The sequence below is a fragment of the Mustela nivalis genome (assembly GCF_964662115.1).
Source record: "Mustela nivalis genome assembly, chromosome: 8".
Taxonomy (NCBI): Eukaryota; Metazoa; Chordata; class Mammalia; order Carnivora; family Mustelidae; genus Mustela; species Mustela nivalis.
The window spans coordinates 28,880,200-28,907,611 of NC_139027.1; the positions used below are offsets into that span (position 1 = coordinate 28,880,200).

Sequence of the window (27,412 nt, forward strand, 5' to 3'; positions counted from 1 at the left end):
AAAAATCCCTGCTCAGAGGGGAGTCTGCTTCTCCCTCCCCCTACTCATGCATGTGTTCTCTCCGTCTCTTTCTCCCTCTCAAATAAATAAACTCTTTTTTTTTTTAAAGATTTTATTTTTACTTATTTGAGGGAGAGAGAGAGAGCTAGCGTGCACAAGCAGGTGAAGGGGCAAAAGAAGAGAAAGAGAAGCAGGCTCCCTGCTGAGCAGAGAGCCCAATTCGGGGCTCAATCCCAGGACTCTGAGATCATGACGTAAGCCAAAGGCAGTCACTTAACCACCTGAGCCACCCAGGCACCCTATTTTTAAAATCCTTCATACATTATGCCAGTTTGAGCTTTCCAAAAGTGGTGAACAAGTTTACATTCCTTTCAGCAATGTGTCTGACCTCAATTTTACTCTAGTAAAAATTAAATGCTAATTTGATAATAATTATTTTGATCTGCATTTTCTTTGATTATGGGTTGACATTTCCTATTATATGTTTTTTCTATAAATTACTTGATTTTATTATTTTCCCATTTTCCTATTAGTATTTTTATTGCTGACTTATAAGAGCTCATTATACATTAAGGATATTAATTTTTATGCTGCTGGTTTGTTTCACATTACTATAAATGTTTATAATGTGTCATTAATGATTAAAATTATTATAAAGAATTTTGAAAATATATAAAAATAAATCAAAGAACAAAGATTATCTGTGATCCTATGAATTGGTAATGGTTGAACACTTTGATGTACTTTTTAATTCATGTATTTTTTGGTGTTTTACTTGTTTACTTTTTTTAAGATTTTATATATTTTTTGGACAGAGAGCACGTGCAAGCAGGGGGAGGGGCAGAGGGAGAGGGAGAATGCGGGGCTTGATCCCAGTACCCCGAGATCATGATCTGAGCCAAAGGCAGACACTTAACCCACTGAGCCCCCCAGGAGGGAGCCCCTTGGATGTGCTGTATCTTTCTCTGTGTTTGTAAACATTTAAAAAATAAAATTGGAATCATACCGTGTTCTGTATTGCTCATTTTGCCAGAAGCATCTCCTCATGACATTAAATAGCCTTTTACAGCATTAAAACTATGAGATATTTCACTGTATATGTACCATAATTAATTTAAGTGTTCCTGCTTTTTAACAGTATTTAGATGATTTCCAAAGATTTGCTATTATGACTAACCTGCCCTGAGCCATCTCATATCTTTGATACAATTTTGATACCACATTTGACAGGAGGCTCACCCCCACGTCTCAAGCACAGGCTGCGGCACGTACCACCACACCCACCTGTGACTTGGGTAGGCGCAATCACTTGGCTGGCACTTGATGTAGAAGCTTCGGGAGCTACTTCCACAGGCACGGGAGGTGATGTTTTTTCAATCACTACTATATATGAGAAAGGAGGGGATGAAAAAAATTAAAGCCTGTTAGGTGCTTGGAGGTCCCATTCCAAAATGCAAACATAATTTAAGTCTACTAACATATCACAGTCCTGCTTGGATACAAAGGACTCTTATAGATCCCGAAAGCCCCTGGTAGTCATCTATAGCCTCAGTTTCAACATTCAGCAGGAATATATGAGAACAATTCAGAAGCCAGGGAAAAATGAGCCTTCATCAAATGATGCCCCTCAGAAGTGTTCTAACAATATATACCTACTCCTGGCCACTGAAAACCATGAGAAACTTAAGTTCCTTCTACCATTCTAAACCATACAAGACCACCCCTACACTAACATTATGAGTATATTAATATTCTTAAGAATATTATCATATTCTTCAGATCAACAGAGGTTACCTGGAAACTGTGGGTGCAGGTGAATAGTTGAGATGCCTGGAGAAAGCTGGGGTTGACCAGGCTCAAGTTTGGTTTTCTCTTGATCCAATGAATGTATTTCCTGGGCGGTTGTATTAAAAAGAAAAAGAGAGAGAGAGAGCAAGAACTGAAAGTAGGAATTATCTTCAGTTTCCACACATTACTATCTTTACTTGATTCTACTCTTAGAAAGCCAACAAGTATCATGAGACACTCGACAATGACCTGTGCAGTTTTGTGGGGTAAAAATGCATAAAGGAAGTGATGCTGAGCCGCGACTAAAGCAAGCCTTTGATTCCCCCAGCGGTGCTGATGTATGTACACACCCCCAACTGTATCCCAGGGGGGTCCAAAGCAAAAGGTCCCTTTAGACACTGTAAACATGTGGCTCAGGGGCCCACATCTGGTCTCAAACAAGGCAAAACAAACTCCAATGGAGAACTAAGCTGTCCTCTCATGGACATGGTACCCTGCTCTAGCAAGATGACCAGCCACACTCTGCAGAGTAAATAACGGGAACAGCACATGTGTCAGCCAAAAACACACAATACATTAAAATATTTTAAGCCGGGCAGTCAGTAAGGCCTCTCTCGAACCTCCCATCCAGTAACTGTGCACCTCCAGCTCTCAGCGTAGTCAAGCAGAGCAACACAAACACAGGGACCTGGACCTGGGGCTTCCTCACGCGTCCGGCAGCCCCCTCCCGTCCTCTGGACCGGAGGTGAAAACACAGACTGGGGGCACTTGTGATGTAGCTTCCAGTTAGAGCTGCTCAGGGCTCCAGCAGACTGAACCAGCAGAGACAGCAGCTGGGGCCAGCATGCCCACGCCCCACGTCCTCAGAAGCATTCATTGGATTACTTGGTCCTGGCTGCCCTGCACACCACTGCTATCTCCCCCAAAGCTCACTCCCTAGGTCTGTTTCCCTTTTCATGGCCGTCCTAATTTCAACGATCTGCTCTTTCGCTTTTCATAAAATAGATATCCTGCCGGGGTAGCTCATCAAAGACCCAATTTCATAGGCATGAGTCTTTAGAGTGACTCCATTTCGATCTTCCATGAGTACCTCCAATCCATCCCTGCCAAAGCCCTGCAGGCTCTCATTCCGCGGTCTGCGTGTCTGTCAATGCCACAGGCATTAAATCATGTTGCAAGTCACACTATGGTCCCTGCTCTTCCATTCTTTGTTCCAAGCCCTGCCCAGCTGCACTGTTCTTTATATTTGTTGACCTTTTCATACCCACAGCCCCCACTACCCTGGTCTGGACTCTCTGTGTCATCCTGTTTATTATAATCATCTAACTGGTCTCTTAAGCTCCCTCATCTCCCTATCTCGGTTAATTCTGCTGTGATTCATCTTCCATAAAGACTGAGCAACTATTACTTTCCCCCACATTTTTCCATCTTAAGAATACAGACAAATCTTCCATTACCTATTCAAGGGGACCTCAATCAGTCAAAATGGCAACCCATTCCCTGCAGCCCGTGGTCAATGCCCACATGGAACAGACCACCATCAGGTGTTTATGCACTCCTGAGACTTACAGACAGCATCTCCCCCATCAGCACGGGGCAGCAGACTTCCTAATCAATGCTCCTTCTCCACTGGACAAGTGGAGTCAAGAGAGAGAAGCACAGTATCCCACCCTGATTACAGCTGCAGCTGGATTTCAAGCCTTCCTCAGCAGCCCCAAGTTCCCCTTCTAACCAAGCCTCCCCTGTTCCCCCAACAGACCTCTTGCTATCTCCTCCACTGCACCTATGCACATATAATTTCCCACCCACAGGCTACCCTGCTTTCTCTTCATCCATCCTTAACATCATGAGACCTCCGCGAGGAGTCAAGACTGCAAAGACTATGACGGCATTTTCCTCACTGTCTCATCTCCAAAAAATTTACAATGTAAATTGTAAATTTCAGAATTTAATGAGAGTTACCATAAACTCCGTCCTCAACAGCGAAGAAAATAGGTTATCAGGGAGCTGGCTGGTCTGCTCATGACCTGAAGGATTGCTTCCACATATCAACCAAGACTGAATTCAAAATCAACAAAATTGCAAACCACTGCACGCTGCTGACCTTTAGAAACACAATCCAGGAGCTGTAAATGTGCATATAAAATATGCACATGTGTTCTACTTCTTTTGGTGTCAATATAACAACATTCTTCTTTGTTGGCCGCTGTCACTCTAAAACCCTACGTCTTTATTGTTCTGGATTCTTTCAGCACTTAGGTAGAACCCTGAAGTTATCCTATCCCATATGCATAAGCTAAAAATTTTAAAAACTTTATAATAATTTATAGGTGTTCGTGCCATCTGAATTCTAACACTTGGGTGTGAAGATTTAATAATGATCTAATTTTCATGTTATTAAAGAATCAAAGCAAGACTCAGACGGGATACAATATTACATAAACAAGGCTTAGATCCAGCAAATTTGTATATTTCCTATGAATAAATCTCACAATTCATGGTCCCATTTTTATGCCAAAAAAAACCAGAAGGCTGACTTAATATTTCTCTAAAATTTCTAAGAACCAATATTCTAGTATTGGGTTGTAACTTCCAAGGGTAAGTAAGCTCTGTTCTTTTAATGTAACCAAATACCATGCATGTTAAATTTTAGTTGACTTAAGAAGTACTTCACTCAGTATATGAGAAAATGCGGAACATATATATATCTTCACTCTTACATATATAAGAATTCACAATTGCATATAATCTTTTTTTCTATCCACAGTCCAGGCCACGAACTGACCTGAATTCTGTTTAAACCTCTGATTCCATCAGTCCTACCGTTTTCTCTCACTACAATTCACGTTCCATGAGAACAAGGAGTTTTGTCTGATTTGTTCTCGATTGTTATCCTAATACTCAGGATAGTGCCAGTTACGTAATAGGTGCTCACTAAATATTTCTTGAATGAATGCTATAATTCCTCACACCAAATAATGAATACTAGGCATGTTACTGTATTTAAGTTTTAAGAATCCACAGACTATCAATAGGTATTCTAAAAGAAAATCGTTTTGATAGTAAAAACAAAAAACAAAGACTTGCAAATAATGAATGAATTACCTTCTCAGGGGGTGCAGTTGCCACTAAAACCGGAAAAGAAAGAAGGGCATTAGTACAATCTAAGTCAATACACCACATAATGGCTAAATTTAAAAAAAAAAAAACAATAAAAGTCAATTGTCACTCCAAAAGGATTAAGAATCAAACAAAATAAAATGCAGAATTATGGTCATCTGCCATTTTGGAGAATTTTACACAAGATCAACAGACATACACTCCATGCTACATCATTCCTTAACTACCAAAGTTCAGGTAGATGTGATGAAACTCTTTCCAACTCTCTCATTGACTGAACAGGTTAAAGGAAACAATACTTTCTGGTTCATTATTTTAGGGCTGATCTCAATTTTATGGAACTTCCCTTATCAAAAAACATTTTCATTAATTGGCCATGTACTTATCCTTAACATAATATATGATACTGGATGTTAATGTTAAAAAAGGAAGCCACTATTTCAATAAGAGATTTAAGACTGGGTACTGTACTCGTAATCTTTATTGAAGCCCCATGAGCATCGTCGGTAAGATAAGCTAACTAAATTAGAGGGAGAGAAATCACAAGCCAATAAAATCTAATTAGAGATTAGCATCAGTATATTGAATAGATTACATATTACACAATCATAACATTATTGAGAAACAGTGGGAGTGGTTATGCCTTTGGATTTAGAAAGACTTGCTTCTCATTAATCGGCCTTTAGTATTAGTTCTCCAGCTTATGATTAACAACTACTGGGGTTCTTCTCATTAGTCATCATCTCCATGAACATTAGTGTATTGTGTTGGTAGATGCTTAACTTCCAAAAGCAATGAGGGAACCAGATGGCTTATCACTGCTGCTCTATTCTTGTGGTTGGAAAAAATCAACCGAATGGTCTGTCCTGCTTAACCCACCAAGGATGTCCTGAGGCAGAAGCTGGACCAGAGCCCATTTCCTCCTGCCTGTGCAGAGTATGAGCCATTGCAAACATCTGCAAACATACGGCAAGTGTAGAGCAAACCAGTCAATACTGTCAATTCTAGGTGAGGGCCTCCCTGCTCTGCCTAACAAGAAGGGCCACAAGTGGAAAAGTGAAATACAACAGGCTAGAACACAGAAAAATTCAGAGATCTGAAAAAAAGACCTCTCTAGAAGGCAGCTTAGCCAAGCTCCTGATTCTCTACTAAACTAGATACCTTCTCTCCTCACAAAATCCATAAATGGGCACCCTATATTCTGACCCACTAAACTGTGAGAAGCCAACAGGAGCGTCATTAAAGAAAACACATATTCTGTATAAATCTAAAATGTTTGCTCCTTCTATCTGTGATAAACATTCTTAGGATAATAAAGATATTCAAGGGGTTGAATATGCTGGCTTATATAAAGAGACACAGTCAAGGTCAATTGTCTCTAGACTCCTAGAATACAAAGCTATACCCTCTTTCTTGGAAAAATGTGTTTCTCGGCCCCATTACATATTCTGCATATGACACATGGCAAGCCATGTACCCTCTCTAGGCCTCAGGCTTCTCAGAAAGTCAATGAAAGGACTACACAAGGTGATTTCCAAGATCCCTTTGGGGACTCTACTGTCCTGCCTCATTGGTCTCCCATGATCCCTGACTGTCTGTTGCTCTCTATTTCCAATGGAAGCTCCATCAACGCTTTAACTTCTTTAAGTCTGTAGATTCCACTTAGTGAAGTAGGTAACAATTTATTAAATGGCCCTCTAGACAAAGAAATGAACTAGGGTTATTCCCTAAAGGATATAAATTACCCTTCAGGAATAAACACCAAGACAAAGTAGCCCCCAACAATCCCTGAGATCACCACAGAATATCGTTACCTGCTCCAAACACATTACTCTACAGAGGTGGTTCTCAATCAAAGGTCATTTTACCTCACAGGGACATTTGGCAGGGCTGGACACCCTTCTGGTTGTAACACCTGGAGGGGAAAGGGTGCTACTGGCATCTAAAAGTTCGAGCCCAAGGAGGTTGATGAAATCCTACCACACACAAAGAATCATCCTACAGTATCAATAGTGCTGAGGTTAAAAACAAGACACACAAGATGGAGGGCTGGGTCCTCGATCTACTTCCACTCTCACCTTCTGGCTCCGCCACGCCTGGCCCGTGTTCCCGGGAGAAGGTCAGGGCCTCCACTGGCTCTTCCTTGGCTGGGAGAGGTGGAGGATGAGTACTTTTAGCAACAGGTTGAGTGTTCTTTGGCTTGACAAATACAGGTCCTTTACCTACATGGTGATGGATTGGCCTGCGTCTATGAACGCCAGAAACCGTATAACCCATTCCACCAGGACAGATTTCCTTAAAAGCAGCTAGATTTGGGATGGGAAAATATTCCTTTTAAAAATCTAAAAGTGCAAAACTTATACAGAGGAAAATATCATGATGAGTATTTCTTAGTAAATCATCATTAATATAGTTACATTTAAAAATTTCAAAAACAGATGCATAATGCTTGAATTTCTCTTAAACTTGCATATTTACAGAAAAAAACCCAACCCTTTCTTTTATTCAATACTTCTCCATCTGTTAATTCCTTATCAATATTATATATATAGCCTACATAGCACATATAGAGAGCATATATTCATATATACTGTATATTTCAGCAACCAATTAGGAGAAACCATATATACATTATGTACATTTAGTTTTCTCTATCATATGATATATCACATATATGGAATCTATGTAATATATTAGAAGGTTTTTACATACAGAAGATACCATATATACTATATATATTTCATAGGGTATGTGTATAAGGTCGACAAAAACCAGGCTTTCTTCTTTTCCTCCTGCTTTGGTATAATTGCATTAGTTATTAACAAGGAACTCAGAAATATCTCTCTACACTAGATGACTAATAAGAAGGCTAAAAGAGAAAAATCAATCACTGGTCAGGGAAATGAGATGCTGAAATTTTCATAATTTGTTTCTAGTTGAAGAGTCAGCCAGAATGGAGCGTATCAGTGGATATGGTGAGGTTGATGAAGAAGGACTAAAACGGGGAGTGTTTTTGAAGACAGTCTCAGGATAGTGAAAAGGAATCCGGCAAAGAACTAAAGGGATGAGGGAGAAAAGTCAAGAACAAAAGGACATGCCAAGTCAGAATGGAGTTATTTTCAAAAAAAAAGAGATGAGGAGGCAACAGCCTGATCTTGACCAGCTGGCTTAATTATCCAGAGGACAGGAGATGTTCTGTGCCCTGGGACTGCTATCCTTGCCAGGAAAGTGGTCTTGCCTGTTTAAAAAAAAAAAAAAAAAAAGGCAGACTGGGCACATAAGATCTGCTAACCTCCACTGCATCATCTCCAGGAATAAGTGAAAGAGAAAGACAGGGGTGGTGAGGCAGTGTGTGGCCTGAGAAGGAAAATCCACCTAATCCCTTTGGTGTTGGTCTTGGAGGCAAGTTACCAAACGCAGACACTGAGGAGCTTATGGTCAACTTTTTTATTTCTACTTTTCAAATTGAAAGTAAAATAAGTCACTTCTCCCTTCTACTCAACAAGAGATCCCCTATTGAGTGTTCTGGACCTAAAATTAGTCCTCAATAAAAAGGAAACTCTAAAATACTCCTTGAAGCATACTAAAACAGTGTTTTTCTAAGGACTGCGCATTAAATGGTGGAAATTCATTCTTAAATTTAACTATAAAATACAATTCTTACTTGAAAGACCAGATGTTTCCAGAAGACAACATGTTTTCCTATCAAATATTTGCAGTATTAATGAATCAAATGTCGGCAAATCACCACATAACCAAAAATTGGATAAGTACAAAAAGTCTATCTTTAATGTTATTTTCCAGTTTAGTTACTGGATGTCACGAAGATGTTGTCTTGTGTTACTTATTTATTTTTAAAGTTTTTATTCTGTTATGTTAGTCACCATAAAATACATCATTAATTGTGTTATATCTATCGTCTTGATTTATGCATCATGTAAGAGTTACAAAGCTATTAAAATTGAACTTGAAGAGAAATGGATCTATAAATTCTGAAGGTCATTTATTTCATGGATTTTTATTACTTTTCAATAGCTAATCCCACAGGGGGATACCAGGCCCTCGTGAAGGTGTCCAAAATTACATAGCTACCAAAATACCATCAACACTATACTCTCCTCTGCCTTATCAATTCTTTCTGACCCTAACCACCAACAAAGGTGAGTCATGAAATTTACGTTGATATTTAAACCTTGTCTGCTGCTCTGCTGCTGTGTAAGCTACAGCTTTGAGACATTCAACAGTCCCCGTGAGAGTTGATGTACTTCCCTAGGTGGAAAGCACCTTATCAGACAAGCACCTCATGAGACTTTTTTATGGTCACCACATGCTGTGAAATAGGGACCACTCCTCCCTTGATAATATCACGCCTGCTATTCGTAGGTCATGTTTCTTTCTCTTCCTGCTTGAGAAGTTGAGGACTCGTTGGTAGGAGTCAGGCACTGAGAGAAATATAGTTATCCTTTAAGGGCCTTAGGCAACTATGTACCAAACTAAAGTATGAGGTTTATAAAGTGTAAGTCGATTAAACTTCCATTAATATTCTGACTTGGAAGTTCCTCAGTGCACTGACAGGATCTGCCCCTGAGTTATTAATCTTCACAGCACAAATTCAGTCGTGAAGATAATTCCCTCCATCTGCAAGTGGAGAAAGTGACAAGCACATGTTCAACCAGTGAGTGAGTGAGTGAGTCCACCTCCGCAGGGCCTCGTGGCCGTGCATGGGACACGTGGCCAGTCTTTAGGATGGCACGCGGCCCAGCAAGGTCTCTGGTCTCTTCACACTTCTGAACGCTAGACTCGAGAGGAAGTGTCATGTTACAGAGAAACAGGAAAATCTCTTTTCCATTGATTCAACCTTCTATGGTCATGGTTTGTACAAAACAGATAAAAATACGTTGTATTCTTAACACATCAATTAGAAGTTGGAAACCAAAAGTTCCAAAAGTTGGAACACAAGCTGCCAGAATCCTCCTGGGTCCTTGTGTGGCTGGGAAGGAATAGGAGGAGCATACAGCTGGTCATGTCTTACCTGTGCCTGGAAGGGGACATTTCTCACAGTGTGGGCCCCAGGCCTTGCCCACGCTACAACAGCAGAGCTGCTTGGTGAGGTGAACAGACAGAGGGTGCATACACTGCCTTCCGGAACTGACCAGACGGTAACAGGGCCCCTTCTCTTCAGAGATCACAGGGGTATCCGCTGAAGCAGAGAGATAAGGCCTGATGTCACCCAAGAAACAACAAAAGACTACATCGACTTTTCCTGTCATAATAAAATGAACCCTAAAGTCTGGGTTAGATACCATACTTCAGAACAAATTTAGGTAGATTTAGGGCATCGCCTTTCCTGATTTAGAGTCTGTTTACCAAATGTGTTTTAGAATCAGGGCCCCAAACCTCCCTGTCCCTATCTGGCCCCTTCGTCCATTCCAGCAAGCATTAGATCAGGTATGTGTATGTGAAGTAAACAGAAACCATTTCAACCAAAATCAACCGCCCAACTGAACCTAGGTACCTATTATCAAAATCACGACATCACTTATTTTCTTGTATTGAGCCATAATAGGGATCGTTCTGGGGCAGTCTGGTAAACAAGCAGGTGTGGTGAACATCAGGAACTTAACATAGCTGATGCTGAAGCCAGCTCTTGCCCTTCCTAAGGACAGTGAGAACTTGCAGGCCTCGCTGAGGGCCAGTCTACAGCAGATGGGAGGCAGGGAGCAGCTTCTGACCTGCCGGGCTACACGAGACAGCACATCCGGGAAGGCAACTTTGTGTTCAGTCCCTTAGAAAACATGCAAAAGCACACCAGCCCATAGTCATCCAAGACCTAAGCCCGATTCCTCATGCTTCTATTCTAAGTTTAGTACATAAGACTTCACTAAACCAACTGCTAGACACTCTACTGAGCACATAAGGCAGCTATGAGGATAAGATTCAGTCCTGCCATTGAAGAGTTCGTTTGTTTCCTAATGTAAAGGTGAGCCAGATCTAGGCTAAGCCAAAGTGCTGAACAGACCGAGCTTGATGGTCGCCTCTTTCTCCCTTCTCCCATCCCAACCAAAGTTCTTCCCTACTGTATCACCGGCCAGATGGGGTTCTTCCAATTCGCCTTTCCCTTACCCAATTCCTCTGGCTCCTGCCACTTCCAAAATCACCTTCCCTTCCTGCCCAGATCTCAGTTTTCAACCGTTCTAAAAGGACTGACACCTAAGGCAGTTCTCTAAGAAAGCTTCTGATCAAATTAAGGTACTACAACACAGTGAAAAGAGCAAAGGTTTGTAGAGCCAGGCAGATCTGGATTCTCACAGGACGTCTACCACGTGCCAGCAAGACAACCTGTGGAAGTCACTGGGACTGTGATGGTTCCCTGGATCTTCCCGCTGGGCTAGACCACAGCCAGGAGGTATTTGGTCAGACACAGGTCTGACAGTTGCTCAGAGGGTATGTTTTACCGGATATTAACATTTATATTGGTAGACTTTGAGCAAAACAGGTAATCTCTAGAACGTGGTTGGGCCTCACCCTACTAGTGGAAAGGCCTTAAGAGGAAAAAGACTGAACTTCCAGAAGAGGAGGGAATTCTGTCAGCAGACTGCCTTCGGACAAACACGGTAACACTAACTCCTCCCCTGGTCTCCAGTCTACCAGCCTACCATGTGGATTCTGGACTTACGAGCCTCTACAATCACGTGAGTCATTTCCTTTAAAACCTCTCTCTCTACACACACACACGTGCACCCACACACCCAGCCTCATTTGCTCTGTTTCTCTGGAAGGAACCCTACTACCCTGGGTGAGCTTCAGTAACCCTCACCTAGGAATAACAGGCTCGGTGGGATTAGAAATACCATATGCTCATAAAGCTTTGGTACAGAGTAGATACAAAATACATATCAGCCACTCTTTTTAATGAAAATATATATCTCCATCCTCTCAAGGGACATTTACACACATCTTGATCGCTGCTTGGAGGCAGAATTTGAACAAAGTGAAGATATTCAAAAACAGCTATTATTGGTGTATAGGGATGTGGAAGCAGCGGATTGAGGGGAGCAGAGGAGACCTTCCCAAAGCTTCAGAACTTATCCAGGGCTACTTAAAAAGTACTCAGAGGAAAAATATTGAGTGTTTTCCTCTCCCTTCTCCTACTTACTTTCTGGAATCTGTGTAAGACTGATGAAGGATCAAAGGTCACAAAGCAAAAATAAAAGACAATGTAAGCATGGCTATCATCCCCAAAGGGATAATTAATCCCTGGAATGACTGAACATCACTCACGTGGCATGTGTGTGTTTGTGTGTGCACGTGCACCTATAGGTCGTACAATCTTAAGAACATATACCTAGTTCTAGTAGAATCAGCTTTTAAGGGATTCTACCAAAAAACTTCCTCTTCAAATTATTTGGAACTGACAACACATATTTCCATAGAAACAATGTCAGGCCATCTCACAGGAGCCCATTTACACGTGGCAGGGCTTAATGATAACACTAACTGCATTAATGTCAGTTCTAGATCCCAGGAACAAGAGCCATTCAGAGCACGGCAGAGAGTTTCCTCAAATCCGTGACACTGGCTAACGGTGACATTGACTGCCTTCCACTCCCTTCTCCACTCTCCCTTCTATGTATCCACCTCACCCTCGCACCCAGGCAAGTGATACTGTATCAGGCACCATCTTCCTTACATTCCAAGTGCTCCCGCATCCAAGGACTCTAAAGAAACCTCCTACCGTGCCTGTCCCCAAAATTAAACCAAAACGCCACATCAGCAATCTGGTGTTTTAAGGGACTTAAATGTGTGAATTTTAGAGAAATTGCTTGTTCATTAAAGTGAGTTGATGGTTGTTAAGATCTTGTGCACTACACAAACACACACACAGAGTTTGGGGTATTTTATCATCTGGAGCATAAAGATAGAAGTCTAGTGAACCGATTCTTTCTAAACAAACCATCTGTAGACTTTTGTCTTCCTATCAGATGTTTCCAAAGCATTTCAAATTGGGGTTTTTAGGAGTATTAAGAGAATCACTGGCTTATGGTCATCAAGTCAATTGTTGCTGAGTATGGGTGTGTCGACCATGTTCTAATGAGACACGCCTTACCCCAACTACATAGAGGAACAAGAAACTAATTTAAAAAAATGTACTCCTTCAAAGATGGAAGACAACCAAGAAGGAAGCCATTGAGAAGGTCTAGCCTACATACCTCAGTTTTACTGGTGCTCCCATGATTCAAATTTCCTTTGACCTACAACTACGTGGAAGAAAAAGTGTTGTTTATGCCTCAGATTTCTAACAGGGTGTGCCTTTTTAAGCCACTTTTTTAACCCCTACACAACCTGTCATTTTATCATTTCCAATCTCTCACATGGCAATTCTACTTATCTCTAGCACTTTTACATTCTAGTCAATGTGACATGTAAATCCAGAAACAATATGCTCTGAATCATGAAGTTGAGTATCTTTAGTCACAGACTGGAAGGCCAGTCATAATGGGTAATTCATTATACACTACATTATTATTTTAAAATATGGCACACATGATCATGTATTCTCTTGAGTCATAAGGTTTTATGCTACACTAAAGAAATCAGTACTGCCCCAAGATTTCAAAAAAGTAAGTGGAAACGGGTATGGGATGGAGTACTGATGTTCCTATGCATAGACACACTGAAACAGTGGGTTTTGTAGATTATATTTTTGCAAGATGTACTGCTAAGATTAAGGTGGAAAGATTCAGGTACTCTATATAGACAGAAACACATTTCAAGAGTGTAAAACCTGGGGCATCTGGGTGGCTCAGTGGGTTAAAGCCTCTGCCTTCGGTTTGGGTCATGATCCCAGGGTCCTGGGATCGAGCCCCAAGTCGGGCTCTCTGCTCAGTGGGGAGCCTGCTTTCCCCTCCCGCCTCTCTCTGTCTGCCTGTCTGCCTACTTGTGATCTCTGTCTGTCAAATAAATAAATAAAATCTTAAAAAAAAAAAAAGAGTGTAAAACCTACTGGAAATGCCACATCAGTCAGTCAGGATCCCAATTCTTTTTTTTCTTAGTTAGAGATATAGAAATCCCCTAAAATAATAAGCATATAGCTCCATATTCTTGTCTTGAATCATCACCATATAGCCAATGCTGATGGTGCCCACTTACAAAGCACAGCACGAAGGAAAGATGCTATGGTTCTCTTATTTGGGTTCCCCCGTAGTCTCTCAAACAACTTAATTACAGGGCTAGACAGTAAATTCTGATCATACATTCAAAGACATCTTCCACACATGAATGATAAGTATCACTAAGCAGATATAAATTAATCTGGCACTGAGAAGAAGGTAAAAAACATTAAAGACTAGAGAAGATGGTATATAGCTAGCCTGTTTTCAACCCCCTGCCCAGCCCCAACACCCCCAATATCCTCATTCATCTCTTGGGTGAATTCCACATCAGAGTTCCATCCCTTTACGCTTAAAACCCCCTTGGGAGGAGTGATGGGAGAGAGGGAAAATGTGGATGAGGATCTGAGAGATGAATTTGCTGAAAGAAGAGCCACCAGGCACCCTTTTTGGGAAACGGGCTATTCACTTCTGGGAGAACTAAAATAAAAGAAACTGTGATCCGGGAGCCAGTGCAGAGTTACGCCATCTATTCTATCATGTGGCAAGGAAGACTAAACCACGGCCCCCTTGGTAAATAAAGGACTCGCTCCCATCCATTCAGACCCACTTCTTCTTCCTTATTCAAGGCTCAGCTTGTGGAGTAAGAGCCAGCTTCAAACGTGGACTTTGCCACTTAAAGGCTGTGTGGCTTTCTGCAAGATCCTTACTAACCGCTCCAAGCCTCCATTTCTTTATTTCTTAAACAGAAAAAAACCAGTCATGTAAACCTCATGGACGTCTTGGAAGTATTTTACCCGCTAATGCATACCAAGGGCTTCGTGCCTGATGCTTATAAAATGCACAATAAAGATGCTGATGTCACTGCCCTGGTTTCTGCTGTTACTGTCACATGGGGGCAAACACTTTGCAGAGACGTGTCTGTCTAGCCCCCAGGCCACGATGCTGCAAGACCCCTAAGCGAGAGACCTATGCAGGGATGGCCGCAGAGGAGGTAGAAAGACAAGAGAAGGTGCAAGACAGATTACAAAGATGAACGACTTTCTTGAAGACCAGAGGCAAGGACAGGGTCAAAAGTGGCCTAGGAGCTCCCGGCCTAACTGCCTGGAAAATGGTGTCACTTGCCCAGAACCACTAAGTCAGAAGGGAAAGGAAGAAAGAAGAAAGGAGGAGTCCAGCAGTCACTTCCCCACCAGCTGTGTCAAACAACGATCTAGCACGGTGCTGTCCAATACATTAACGCCTGGCCACATGTTACTACTTCAGTAAAATTTCAATGAAACACAACTTAAAATTCAATTCCTTAGTCGCCCTGCCCACATGGGACTAACATCTGTTACATCAGACAGCACAGATCCAGGACATTCCCATCATCACAGAAAGTCCTACTGGACACAGCTCAAGAGTAAGCAAACTCCTTCCATAAAAGGCAAGATAATAAATAGTTATTTTAGACCTTGTGAGCCCTCCAGTCCCTGCTACAACTTCCCAACTCTGCCATCGTGGCATTAAAGCAACATGAGGACCACCTGTAAATGACAGGGCCTGGCTGTGTTCCAATAAAACTTGACAAAAACAGACGGTGGAACAGATTTGGCCCATGAGCGATATCTTGCCAATCCCTGATCTGGGAGCCTAAACATAGAGGCACACAACCCAGTTTTAAATCTCAAAAGAGTCCCTGGGGGGCCTGGGTGATGCAGTCTGTGAAACTTCCCACTCCTGGTTTGGGCTCAGGTCCTGAGCTCGGGGTCCTTGAGATTAGGCTCTGTGTCCTGCCCCTGCGCCACCCTCAACACAGAGCCTGCTTGAGAGCCTTCCTCCCCCTCTCCCTCCCTTTTGTGCTCGCGCTCTCTCTCAAAAATTAATAAATCAATCTGTAAATCTCAAGATTCCCTTTACTAGCTGTATCCTCGTAAGAAGCTGTGCAAAGCTCCCCGGACTTCGGTTGCCTCATGCGTAAAACAAGAAAAACGGTATCTCATTAAGATGTTAGAGAAGTAAAAAGACGACGGGCATACACATGACTAACTTTCAGAAGGAATGTGTTCCTCATCTCATGATTTCTAGGTTTGCTGGGTGCATTTCTCCAACCCTCTATTTCTAAATTAGCACCCAGGTCCCAGGGCAAAAATACAACCAGATAGCAGGCTCAGAGATTTGGCACCTGGGCATTTTTCTACCAAACCTACGGACATACCCACTGTAGCTCTCATCCCGGAGCTCCTGAATTCCCAAGAGAATTGCAGCTCAGAAAGTCAGAACGTTTCCCTATTGCAACTGCAAAGGCTATTATCCTTTTCTTGGATTTGCTCTGACAAATCTTACAACTTCCCCTTTCCCCATGGTGAGGCAGAAGGAGGTCTGAAGATGCATGCAGCAGCAGAACCCGAAGGTGCAGACCCAGAGGTCTGGACAGCAGAGGCCAGAGCCCTCTGGCTTTCCTTCTCTCAGCTTTGCTAAGTCAAGGACAGAGAGCGGGCAAGGAGAAAGAGAAATGGTTGCAGCCTTTGGCCAGAGTCAGGGAATTCTGAGGGTGTTCACTTCAGTGCATTTGAGAACAGGGAGAGCTTCCCGTTGCTCCCTGGCCATTGCCAAGTGCCTTTCTTTGCGTTCAGAGTCAGCCACACTTTTTATGGCCTGGCTATGCCCTAAATTCATGCTGCCTGAGCAAACGTGGTCAGTCTCTCCCATTTGCTTACATGCTGTAACCGTGGCAGTTTTCATACCTCTCAAAAACAGATATTCTAAACGTTATACAACAACTCCTCCCGGTGCCTTTGTGTGTCTGGGCACGGGGGTCTATGTGTGTGCATGAGTGTATGTGACACCCCAGTCTCCTTCTGCTATTTCCCCATGACTATTAAGGATACCACCATCTTGCCAACATTTTTCCCCCTTACTCCGTACACATCACCTACTTTCCTGATTCTTCTCAACTGCCTCCCCCTACCCTCGGTGCCCCACATAGATTCCCTCAAAATATAGTTCACAAACAAATTAGGCTGGACTGAACCAAGTCACAAATCATGAGAGAACTCCACAGTTCTGTGATGTGACATGGGGTAAATTCAAAGGAAAGAGAAATAAATCTGCCACTCAATCCTGGTCAAGATCCCAGGTTTTAACTCAAACTCTGAAATGGAACATTAACTAGCAACAAACCTCTCTTAATACTTATCCTTTCAGCTGTTGCAGCTGAACCATAAAATTGAATTATTTATTTTTCAAATGCGAATGAATGGTTGTTTAGTAAGTTCAGTATTATTTGGGCAACGATAGGGAAAATAAATGCTAAGGAAACGTGTAAGTGTTTCAAAAATCTCATTGGCAGATTTCTACAATCTTGTTAAAAACCTGGATATCTGCCCTTGACTCTAGACATCAGATCTAGTCAAAGTTCAATAAAACACTTCGTGACCAGCTCTCCAACTTTACCTAATCTGCAATCTTCAATGTGGTAATTTTAACCAGACTACAAGTCAAATGAAGAAAAAAACCCCAAACATTTAAAGCAAATTCTATATCCTAACTCTGTAAAATCTTCTACGCTTAAAATTATGAAACTATTCAAAATATTTACTCATGTAATTCTAATCAGCCAGAAAGAATCTATAAATCATCTGGGTACTGTCAACAATGTGATTTTTTACCTAAAATTTCCAAATCCTTGCATTAGTTTTCAAACATACCTTGTATGCAAACATCATTTCATAGTCTAATTTTACCACCCACCACCAAAGCCCTATAATTAGGTGTCTGCCTCATGATCAGAATTGTCTGTGAAAGAACATGGAAAAAAGAACTTACGTGCAAAATGTCCTAATCTGCATTTGACAGTTTTTAAAAGAAAATAGTAGTAATTAGTAACAATTTTCCGGAAAACTCTGTGAACTCTGATTTTTAAAAGTAATGAATGAGACTGTCATTTTCATTTTACTATACTTGCCCATACTTCATCATGTCTATGTATCTCAGGGAGAGCTACACAATTAAAATAATAGATAACGTCCAGCAGGAACGTGTCTTGACCAAAGACCCAGTTTAAAAATGGAGGCCAGAAGGACACAGCTTAACATATACCAAAATCACGTTAAAAAGGAGGCAATAAAAATAAAAACCTATCAGGACAGAAATACAGAATTGTTCTTAAAATTATCCTAACAGTTTTTGCCATACATTAATTTACAGTGTTTAAACTTCAATTATAGGGCGCCTGGGTGGCTCAGTGGGTTAAGCTGCTGCCTTCGGCTCAGGTCATGATCTCAGGGTCCTGGGATCGAGTCCCACATCGGGCTCTCTGCTCAGCAGGGAGTGTGCTTCCTTCTCTCACTCTCTATCTGCCTGCCTCTCTGCCTACTTGTGATCTCTGTCTGTCAAATAAATAAAATCTTAAAAAAAAAAATAAATAAACTTCAATTGTATATGGCTTCTAAACAACTGCAGTGATTACCTGCTTTGCCATAATGAACACCGTTCTTTAAAAAGTAAGGTAATCTTAAAAAAAAATCTGCATGTGAGAACTTTCTATCTAAATTCATCCATCTCTGGTTGTCGAGTGATCTTTAGGGACTACACTGGATTAGGTTTTGTGGCTAGAGAGTTTCTTTGGAGAAACTATATATTTTCTGCATTAATATTAGGACATAGGGTTTGACGAAGGATTTTTACCCTTACCAGGTACAAGAGAAAAACTTAGACACAACATTTGTAAGGCAAAACAGTCTAACTCTGGAGACACATTTCGGTGGTTTTTGAGGACAACAAAGAAGAATCTTAGAAATTAGAATTGAATAGAAAATCTGAAATGCAGTGTCTTTATAACTATTTCCCAGACTCTACAAATGGAGCAAGTACAGTGAAACCTCATTAAATCAGACACCAGTGACTCAGAATTTGGACTAATTAAAGACAGAAGCTGGACAAAGTTTAACCCAGCCTAAATAATGCTTAAAATGCTCAGGAACGGAAAAACTGTTGTCATCTTTCAGGTATGAAAATTTTAAATAACTCTCCACGAGAGTTTATTTTCTCAGTGTACTTCTTCCCTACCTTGAAGTTATAGCTATTATAGGACTGCAATAAAAATTTAATTTGGAGAAAGATCCAAAACAGGGATGTTAGTAGGTCTGCCTCCTTCCAGCTGTCCTTTTAATGAGATTTCCCCACACATTTACAATAGTCAGTTGACTTCTGAGTCTTCATCTTCCTTTGGATACCCCCCTCCTCAAATTAAAAAAAAAATAAAAAGATCCAAAATAGGAATAAAAAGTGATCATTACTTACGAACACAACTCGAAAAGGTAGGATCCGGCCCAAATCCCATTTTGCAGGTACATCTGTAGCTGCCCATGGTATTCAAACACTCACCATTAGGGCACACGCCCTGGAGCTGGCATTCATTAATATCTGCAGGAAAACACAATCCTCTTAGAAGGGGTGGTCCAGCCCAGTTGCACAGATTCTGGCTGTAAACAGCAAACAGCATTCACTCTCTTTTTCACTACATTAATCTCTTAGTGACAGTAAATGAGAGATGTTGGCTTTTAATGCAGCGGGTATGAGTGACCCCAAATTGAATCAAGCATTCAATGAACATCTACAATTTATATCATAACTATTTATTATGCACCTTCGATGTACTCGGTTCTGTTCGAGATACTAGAAATTTACTAGTTATCAAACTGACAAGATTCCAACCCTCACAGTTCTTACCTTAACAGGTATCAGATTTTAGAGATCATACAGGTAAGGCAAAGACTCTTGCCCTAAAGATGCAAGCTATCTATCTGGACATACAACGACCTACCAATTAAAGAAGTGAAAAGCAGTTGAACTTACCATAATAAGAAGAAAGGTAACAGGTATCAGATTTTAGAGATCATACAGGTAAGGCAAAGACTCTTGCCCTAAAGACGCAAGCTATCTATCTGGACATACAACGACCTACCAATTAAAGAAGTGAAAAGCAGTTGAACTTACCATAATAAGAAGAAAGGTCATTAATGTGAAGAAATCAAATTATGAAACTGCCCACATAGATAGTAAGAGCTGACGGAGTTAGCTGAAGGTAGGGGAGACCAGAGCCTTGAGGAGGGCTTAAGACTTCATCAGGCATGGGGCACCTGGGTGGCTCAGTGGGTTAGGGCCTCTGCCTTTGGCTCGGGTCATGGTCCCAGGGTCCTGGGATCAAGCCCCACATCGGGCTCTCTGCTCTGCAGGGAGCCTGCTTCCCCCCTCTCTCTGCCTGCCTCTCTGCCTACTTGTGATCTCTGTCTGTTGGGTGAATAAATAAAATCTTAAAAAAAAAAAAGACTTCATCAGGCATCGAGGCCAGGGAGACGGTGGAAGATGGGTGGATGGATGGATGGGTTGATGGATGGGTGGATGGATGGGTGGATGGATGGATGGATGGATGGATGGGGAGGAAGGGGTGGCTACAACAGTGACCCCAGAGCATGGGCGCAGAGACTGCACAAAGGGAGGGGGGAATCAAGAAACACTAAGTCAAACTTGGCTGGAAAAGTAGTTTCTGGAAGGTAAACAGTTGGAAAAAGAGCCAATTAAAGCCAGGCCAGCTTTGGATTCACTGGTACTGAGACAAGGAGCCATCCTAAAGGTTTCTGAGCACAAGGAAGATAGCACCAAAGGCAGGATCCAAGGAAATTCATGTGGCCAACACATGGCTTGGTGAGAAGAGACCGGAAGTGGATGACGGAAGGAGTAATGCAAGTAGGAGACAGGACAAGGCAGGTTGGGACAGTGAGAATAATCAGGAAGGAATTTTTCTTCTGAAAAGAACAATGAACCAAATGCGTAGATAGTGTTTGACTGGCCAGCAGAACACTGGAAAGGAGCAGAAAGGAGTTGAAGATGCCTGGGAGGTATCTAATCTGGGAAAAGAGGAAAAGACACCGTTGGTTTTGTGGAAAGTTCTGAGGAAAAAAGAGGCAAATGAAGAGACTAGTTTTACACTTGAAGGTCACATAAGGATACACAAGTATAAAATCCAGGAACAGTGGTAGATTTAGGAATAAAGTAAAGACACAACATGGCTAGAAATAAAGACTTGAGGTCACCCATATAGGGTGATTGCTATGGTATGAATGTTTGTGCCCCCCCAAAATTCAGGCATTGAAATCATAACCCCCAAAGGGGGCCTTTGGGAGTCGCTTAAGCCATGAGGAAGATCCCCACTCCCTTCCATCGTTTGAGGACACAACAGAGATATCTGCAACCAGTAGAGGGCCCTCATCAGAAGAGACCATGCCAGCACCTTGATTTTGGACTTCCCAGCCTTCAGAACGGTGAGGAACAAGTATCTGTGGTTTATGAGCTACCCAGTTGGTGATATTCTATTACGGCAGCCCAAATGGGCTATGACAGCAATCCAAAGGAAAATCAAAATGATTTGGAAGAGGAGAGATAAAAACATGTGCTTAAAAAAAAAAAAAAAAAGATTGTAGAGTATTTTGTAAAGGTCATTAATTAAAAATGAAAAACAGACTAGGACAAGATAAAAGTGAAAAATTAATGGTTATTTCTATTTTTATTCAGGTGGCTTATGAAGTTTAACAATTAAGAAACATGGTTATTAGCATTTCTGTTTCCAATAATGTTTGCCTGCTTCAATCATCAATTCCAATAAAATTTCTATTAATGATTTAAAAATTAATTTTCTGTATTAAAATCGGACACAATCGGTAGCAAAATTTTACCAGCAAAACTGTCACATAATAAGGCAAATATAAACCTCAATAAATCCTTATTTGCTTGTATTTCATATTCTAAGTAGCCCCTGATTTCCATAATGGATCTATTTTATTGAACACATGCAGTCTGTAATTCCAGCAATAAAACACTTTTTCAATGACATCCAAATAACAAAAGAACACATATATTTGCTGTAGAAATCCTACAGCTTTCTAACTTGGACCCAGCTGAAAGCTGGCACCGCCAGACCACACCTGGCATGGCATATGGTCCCGCACCTGGTCATCTCACTCTTTATCAGAGCCTACAGTGTGCTGTGATACATGCCCACACACAGCAGGCAACTGAAAATATTCCCTTATCACTCACTGTTCTTAAGAAAACCACCATGGAGGACCAGAAAGAATGGCAAGTCCGGTTGGGGCTACATGGTACGAGTAAAGCCCCTATTGTATGTCCCAGGTTAAACCTCAAATTTGGGTAACCAGCCAGTTGCAGGCAAAAAAGGCAGGACAAAACCTGCACTCTCCAGTTCTCCCTAATGTCCCCATTTGTCTGTGAGTTAGGAGCCTTCCTCCTTCTCTGAGTGGCCGCTACTCCTGCTCATTGGTTGCACTCCTACATATTTCTCGTTCACCTTTGGGATGCAAAATTGTCCCTTGACTGGAGTTTTCTATGAAGTGGTGTGCCAGCCTCACAGCTGGCTGCCAGGTTACAATGGCGGGTTTCTCCTCCAATGCATAAATATCTGATGTACAACCATTTGCTTGTGCCCTCTTCCAATATCCTCTCTTTGACTCTCCTCAATGTTGTCCACTGCTTCAGCCATGATGCCGTGCGAACGGAGGACAGGAATTAAGACTTAAGAAAAAAAAAAAAAACAACAACCCACCCTGGTGATAGATAGGAAGAGAAAAATTCAAGAGGAAGGGGAATCCTGCATTTCCTATTACCTCTACCTTTATCAGCTTGTGCTCCCGGCACTAACTAGCTACACCACTTCCCCTAATTTTGGCCCTAGAAGCATGCAACTAACTTTCTACCTCACACTTTCTCAGCTTCCAGAAAAACTATTTCCCTTAACTGTCTCAATTTATTTTTTAACCTATTCTCTAAAATACCATAAATTAGAGAGTAAATTTCCAAGTTCCTTCCTAATTTATATACAGCAAAGTATATCGATCTTAAATATACAGCCACATGACCTTTCACACATACATATGTATATGTATATCCATGCATGCACACGTACATAACTGGGTAACCACCACCCAGACTGTGATCTAGAACATCTCCATTGTCTCCGAAGGCTCCTTTACTACGCAATCCCATCAACATCTCTGCCCCCACAGGCAACTGCTCTCATCCATTAGTCGACCCTGTTCTTCTACTTCATCGAAAGGGAATCCTATTGCATACGTCTTTTGTCTGACTTTTACTCATTATTATGCCTGTGAGATTCATCATTATTGCATATAGCAATTCATTCTCTTACTGCTATTATATTTTATTGTGTGAGAATATAAAAATTAATTTATCCATTCAACTGTTGATTGACATTTGGGTTAGTTCCAATTTTTGGCTATCAATAACGATGCTTCTGTGAACATTCAAATACAGACGTCTTTTGGTAGGCCAAGGTGCTTATTATTCTCCTGTACGTATAAAGGAGTAGAATTTCTGACTCACTAGAGAAGACTCATGATTACTTTAATAAATAATCACAGAGTTGTCCAAAATGGTTATGCCAATTTCCATCCCTGGCTCCAACTGTTCCACATCCTCACCAAATTACTGTCAGTCTTTTTCACTGTAGCTGTTCTGGTGGGAGTGTAGTGTTGTTACACTGTGGTTTTAATTTGCATTTCCTTTTCATATATTTATTGGTCATCTGAATATGAAAACATTCTCTTCTAAAATGCAAATATCTAGGGAATGTTGTAGGTCAGTAAGATTGCTTTCCTCTCAGTGGTCAAGGAGATCACTGGTAATTCCCCAAGGGAGAATGGTGTGTGCTTGCTTTCGGGACATTTTGGGTTGTCACAAGGACTGGAGAGTAGAGAGAGTACATAGCAGGGAGTCTAGCATTCAAGAAGTTTGGGTTGTCCCCCTTGACAAAGACTTGCTCAGCCAAAAATGCCCACAATGTCCTCGCTGAGAAATCCACACAGAGATGATTAAACTCTGAGTTTGTAAGTACAGAGGGTCCATTTGACTCAGCATCTGTATCTTGTTCAAATGACAATCTTCTGTTGTCACAGAGACGGTCACAAGAGACTGAGTCCCCCACATCCCTAAGTTTCAGTCTATGTGGTTTGTGACCTACAAGGCTACAGTCCTCACTACCAAGTCTGACCAGGTCTCTGACATGGTTCATCAGACTTAACTGTCACCTGCGGAGCTGTCCTCAGAACCCTGGGAACCTGGTACAGCTATTTTAAGCAAGGTGCTTCTTTTGCATTTGCTTCAAATATTGAGCTTCTATAATAAGATGGCACTTGTCAAAATTTGTAAAAGTTTTATATCCCAACTTTTTATTTCTGTGCCAAATTATATGGCAGATTTCAACAACTTATTCACAAAACCTTCAAAAGCATTCCAGTCATAAATTGTTAATTCCCAACACACAAAATTTTACACCTAAAAGCTAGATAAAAATAGTCTTTTTCTTTGGGGGGGGGCGCTTTCTTCTTCCATCCCCAGTTTTGCTCCCAAGGAAACTGTAGGTGGTTAGTTTATTAGTTTATATGCTTTGTGTTTAAAAAAACGAAAACAAGGGAGCCTGGGTGGCTCAGTCAGTTAAGGTCTATCTTTGGCTTGGGTGGGGCGGTGTCCCTGCTGGGCCCCGGGGGAGTCAGCTTCTCCTTCTGCCCCTCCCCACCATGCTTTCTCTTGCTCTCTCAAATAAATAAAAACTTTAAAAACAAAATAAAAACAAAACCAAAAAGATAAAAAACAGATCTCCCATCATTTTTAATTTAGAACCTTAGAAAATAATATGAAACATGAAAAGTTACCCAAATGACTTTCTCAGGTAGTCAAGCTCCTTAAGGTCTTTCTAAACAAACTGAAGGAAATGAGGGGTTCAAAATGCTTTAAGAAATAAAATGTATTAGGGGCACCTGGATGGCTCAGTGGGTTAAAGCCTCTGCCTTTGGCTCAGGGTCCTGGGATTGAGCCCCACATTGGGCTCTCTGCTCAGCGGGGAGCCTGCTTTCCCCTTCCCCCTCTCTCTCTGCCTGCCTCTCTGCCTACTTGTGATCTCTGTCTGTCAGAGATAAATAAAATAAAATAAAAAAAAGAAAGATGCATTAGCTAAACACATTATATCTGGACATGAGAGGTCTGAAGAGTACACTAGATGTTATCAGGCAAAACTTGAACAATCATACAGAACATGATGGGCAAATTATGAATTATAATTCTATTTAGATCCCAATTCCTACGGCTATTTTTTTAAAAAATCAAATAAAAGCCTCTAACTTGATTCTTTTTATAAATAACATATTTGACAAACATGACTGGGTTTCAGAAGTCTCATATTTTAGAGGGTCAGCCAATCTCCCTTATTGTATTCTGATTAAATTGAAAACAGTTTAGAGTTTAAAGAAACAGATAAACAAATAAACGTGTTCATTGTTCTCCCTCTATAGAGCCCTGAATTTTTCTAGCCAACTGTGGAAATCTATCCTTGCAAAGAATGGTATCCCCTCACAGTTCACGGAGTTAACGAATATAGATCCAAAGGAAAGGCAGGAGGAGCTGGCCCTCTTGAACAGCCAGGCCCTCTACCTCCCAAGCTGAGCGGCTTTGTTAAGTCCAGAAGCTGACAGAAGCAGAAAGAAGAAAAGAAATCTCAGACAGCCCTACATGCTCCCTTCCCGTAGGCAAAAATCTATAGAGCTACAGGGAACATGAAGAGGACTTAACCTACTTTCTCAACTCAATTAAAACATTTATAGAGTTTCTCTGCCCACTACAGCCTACCACGTGCGTCTGGCCGTAACAAGTTCAATAAAACAAAGCTCTCTTTTTGTGAGTTTAAAATGGTTGAATATTAGCAACATCACATGGTTCAACCTCATACAACCAAAATTGAAGGCTAGGCATCTATTAGCAGATAGCAGAAAGATAAAGAGGAGTTGGAAAATATGCCAAACAAGGGACTCTTTAAACAACTTAACGTAACACGGCTTTAGTATCTCAAGAGTAGGGAACGGCACAATAATGGAGTAGAATGAGACCAGGACCCTCTTCCTCTTCCTTTACGTGTGTATAGCACACCTCCTCTCACTGGAACTTCAAACCACTCTGGATGGTAAGCAACACCATAGTTATTCTTATTTTACAAGCAAAATCTGGGCAAGATCTTTTTTTTTTTTTTTTAAGATCTTACTTATCTGAGAGACAAGAAATAGAATGTGTGCAAGAGAGTGAAAGAGCGAGAGAGCAAGTGGGCGTGTCCATGTACATGTGAGCTGAGGGGAGGGGCAGAGAGAGAGGGAGAGGAAGAAAGAAAGCATGTCAGGCCGACTTCATGCTATGTGCAGAGCCCTATGCAGGGCTTGACCTCAGGACCCAGATTTCAATTGAGCCACCCAGGTGCCCCAAGATCTTATTTTTTAAAAGGGTTGGGGGGGGCATGTATGACAATCTAATGAGAAGCATATCCCATTAAGACCTACACCTGGGTGGCTCAGTGGGTTAAAGCCTCTGCCTTCGGCTCAGGTCATGATCCCAGGGTCCTGGGATCGAGCCCCGCATCAGGCTGTCTGCTCCGCGGAGAGGCTGCTTCCTCCTTTCTCTCTCTCTCTGCCTGCCTCTCTGCCTACTTGTGACCTCTGTCTGTCAAATAAATAAATAAAATCTTTAAAAAAAAAAAAAAAGACCTACATTTGGTATAACAGGGATTCTAACTTACGTTACCTACGAGAGCAAGTCACTTAGTTTCTCTTGATGTACACTCCTTTTCTGTAACACAAAGGGGCTGAGCCAGATAATTCCCAAGGTTACTTCCAGCTTAAATATTCAGACTTCAAAACAACCTGGTTGGAAATGCCAAGGAATAAATAAAGTATGACAGTTTGTGCATAATATATTACGAACAGCGTAAGTGTCCTTATGGGAACTAAATGCACTTTGATGTATCCATTCTCCTAAAGGAAAGTATGTATGTTTAACAGAGTCATAATTTACTGCCTTTTCAGTGACGTAAGTTTATACAGGAAATGAGGCATGTCCAGTAACTGAAAGGAATTAAGTACTAGGTGAGAAGAGTACATGAAGATCTTCATACTGTGCGGAACGATGAAGCTTTCTACAGATTCTGCTGTGGATATTCAGTTTTTGCTGATGGACAGAAATTCCAGCATACGATCTCACAATAGGACTCTCACTTGAAAGCAGAAAAAATACGTCTCAAGGTCAATACTTTTCCTAGCCAGACAGACCATTTGGCTACTTAATAGGGACCACTTGCTTTAGAGAATGTGTTCTCCCAGAGGACATGTGGATTCCTTCAACTCCTGTAGAAGCAGATTCACCCTGGGTGCACCGTAAAGGCATATGACAGTATGTCAAAAGGTACACACAGGCTTGGATACGTTTTTTTTTTTTTTTTAAGATTTTATTTATTTATTTATTTATTTATTTATTTTAAAAAATATTTTATTTATTTATTT

General features: G+C 41.3%; 1 protein-coding gene across 16 annotated transcripts in view; it reads right to left on the reverse strand.

The window, feature by feature from the left end:
* The window catches only part of LTBP1 (latent transforming growth factor beta binding protein 1), a 401,809-nt gene that overhangs the window by 125,985 nt on the left and 248,412 nt on the right, over nt 1–27,412 (reverse strand). For 9 of the 16 annotated variants that reach the window (XM_082745539.1, XM_082745535.1, XM_082745542.1 and 6 more), the window contains 6 exons: nt 19,305–19,427; nt 9,941–10,108; nt 6,987–7,214; nt 4,894–4,916; nt 1,795–1,894; nt 1,285–1,383 (listed from right to left, as the gene is read on the reverse strand). In XM_082745539.1, the coding sequence (XP_082601665.1) occupies nt 1,285–1,383; nt 1,795–1,894; nt 4,894–4,916; nt 6,987–7,214; nt 9,941–10,108; nt 19,305–19,427 (741 nt within the window). The remainder of the gene's footprint in view (nt 1–1,284; nt 1,384–1,794; nt 1,895–4,893; nt 4,917–6,986; nt 7,215–9,940; nt 10,109–19,304; nt 19,428–27,412) is intronic. The other 7 variants (XM_082745529.1, XM_082745540.1, XM_082745541.1 and 4 more) reach the window with 2 other exon arrangements.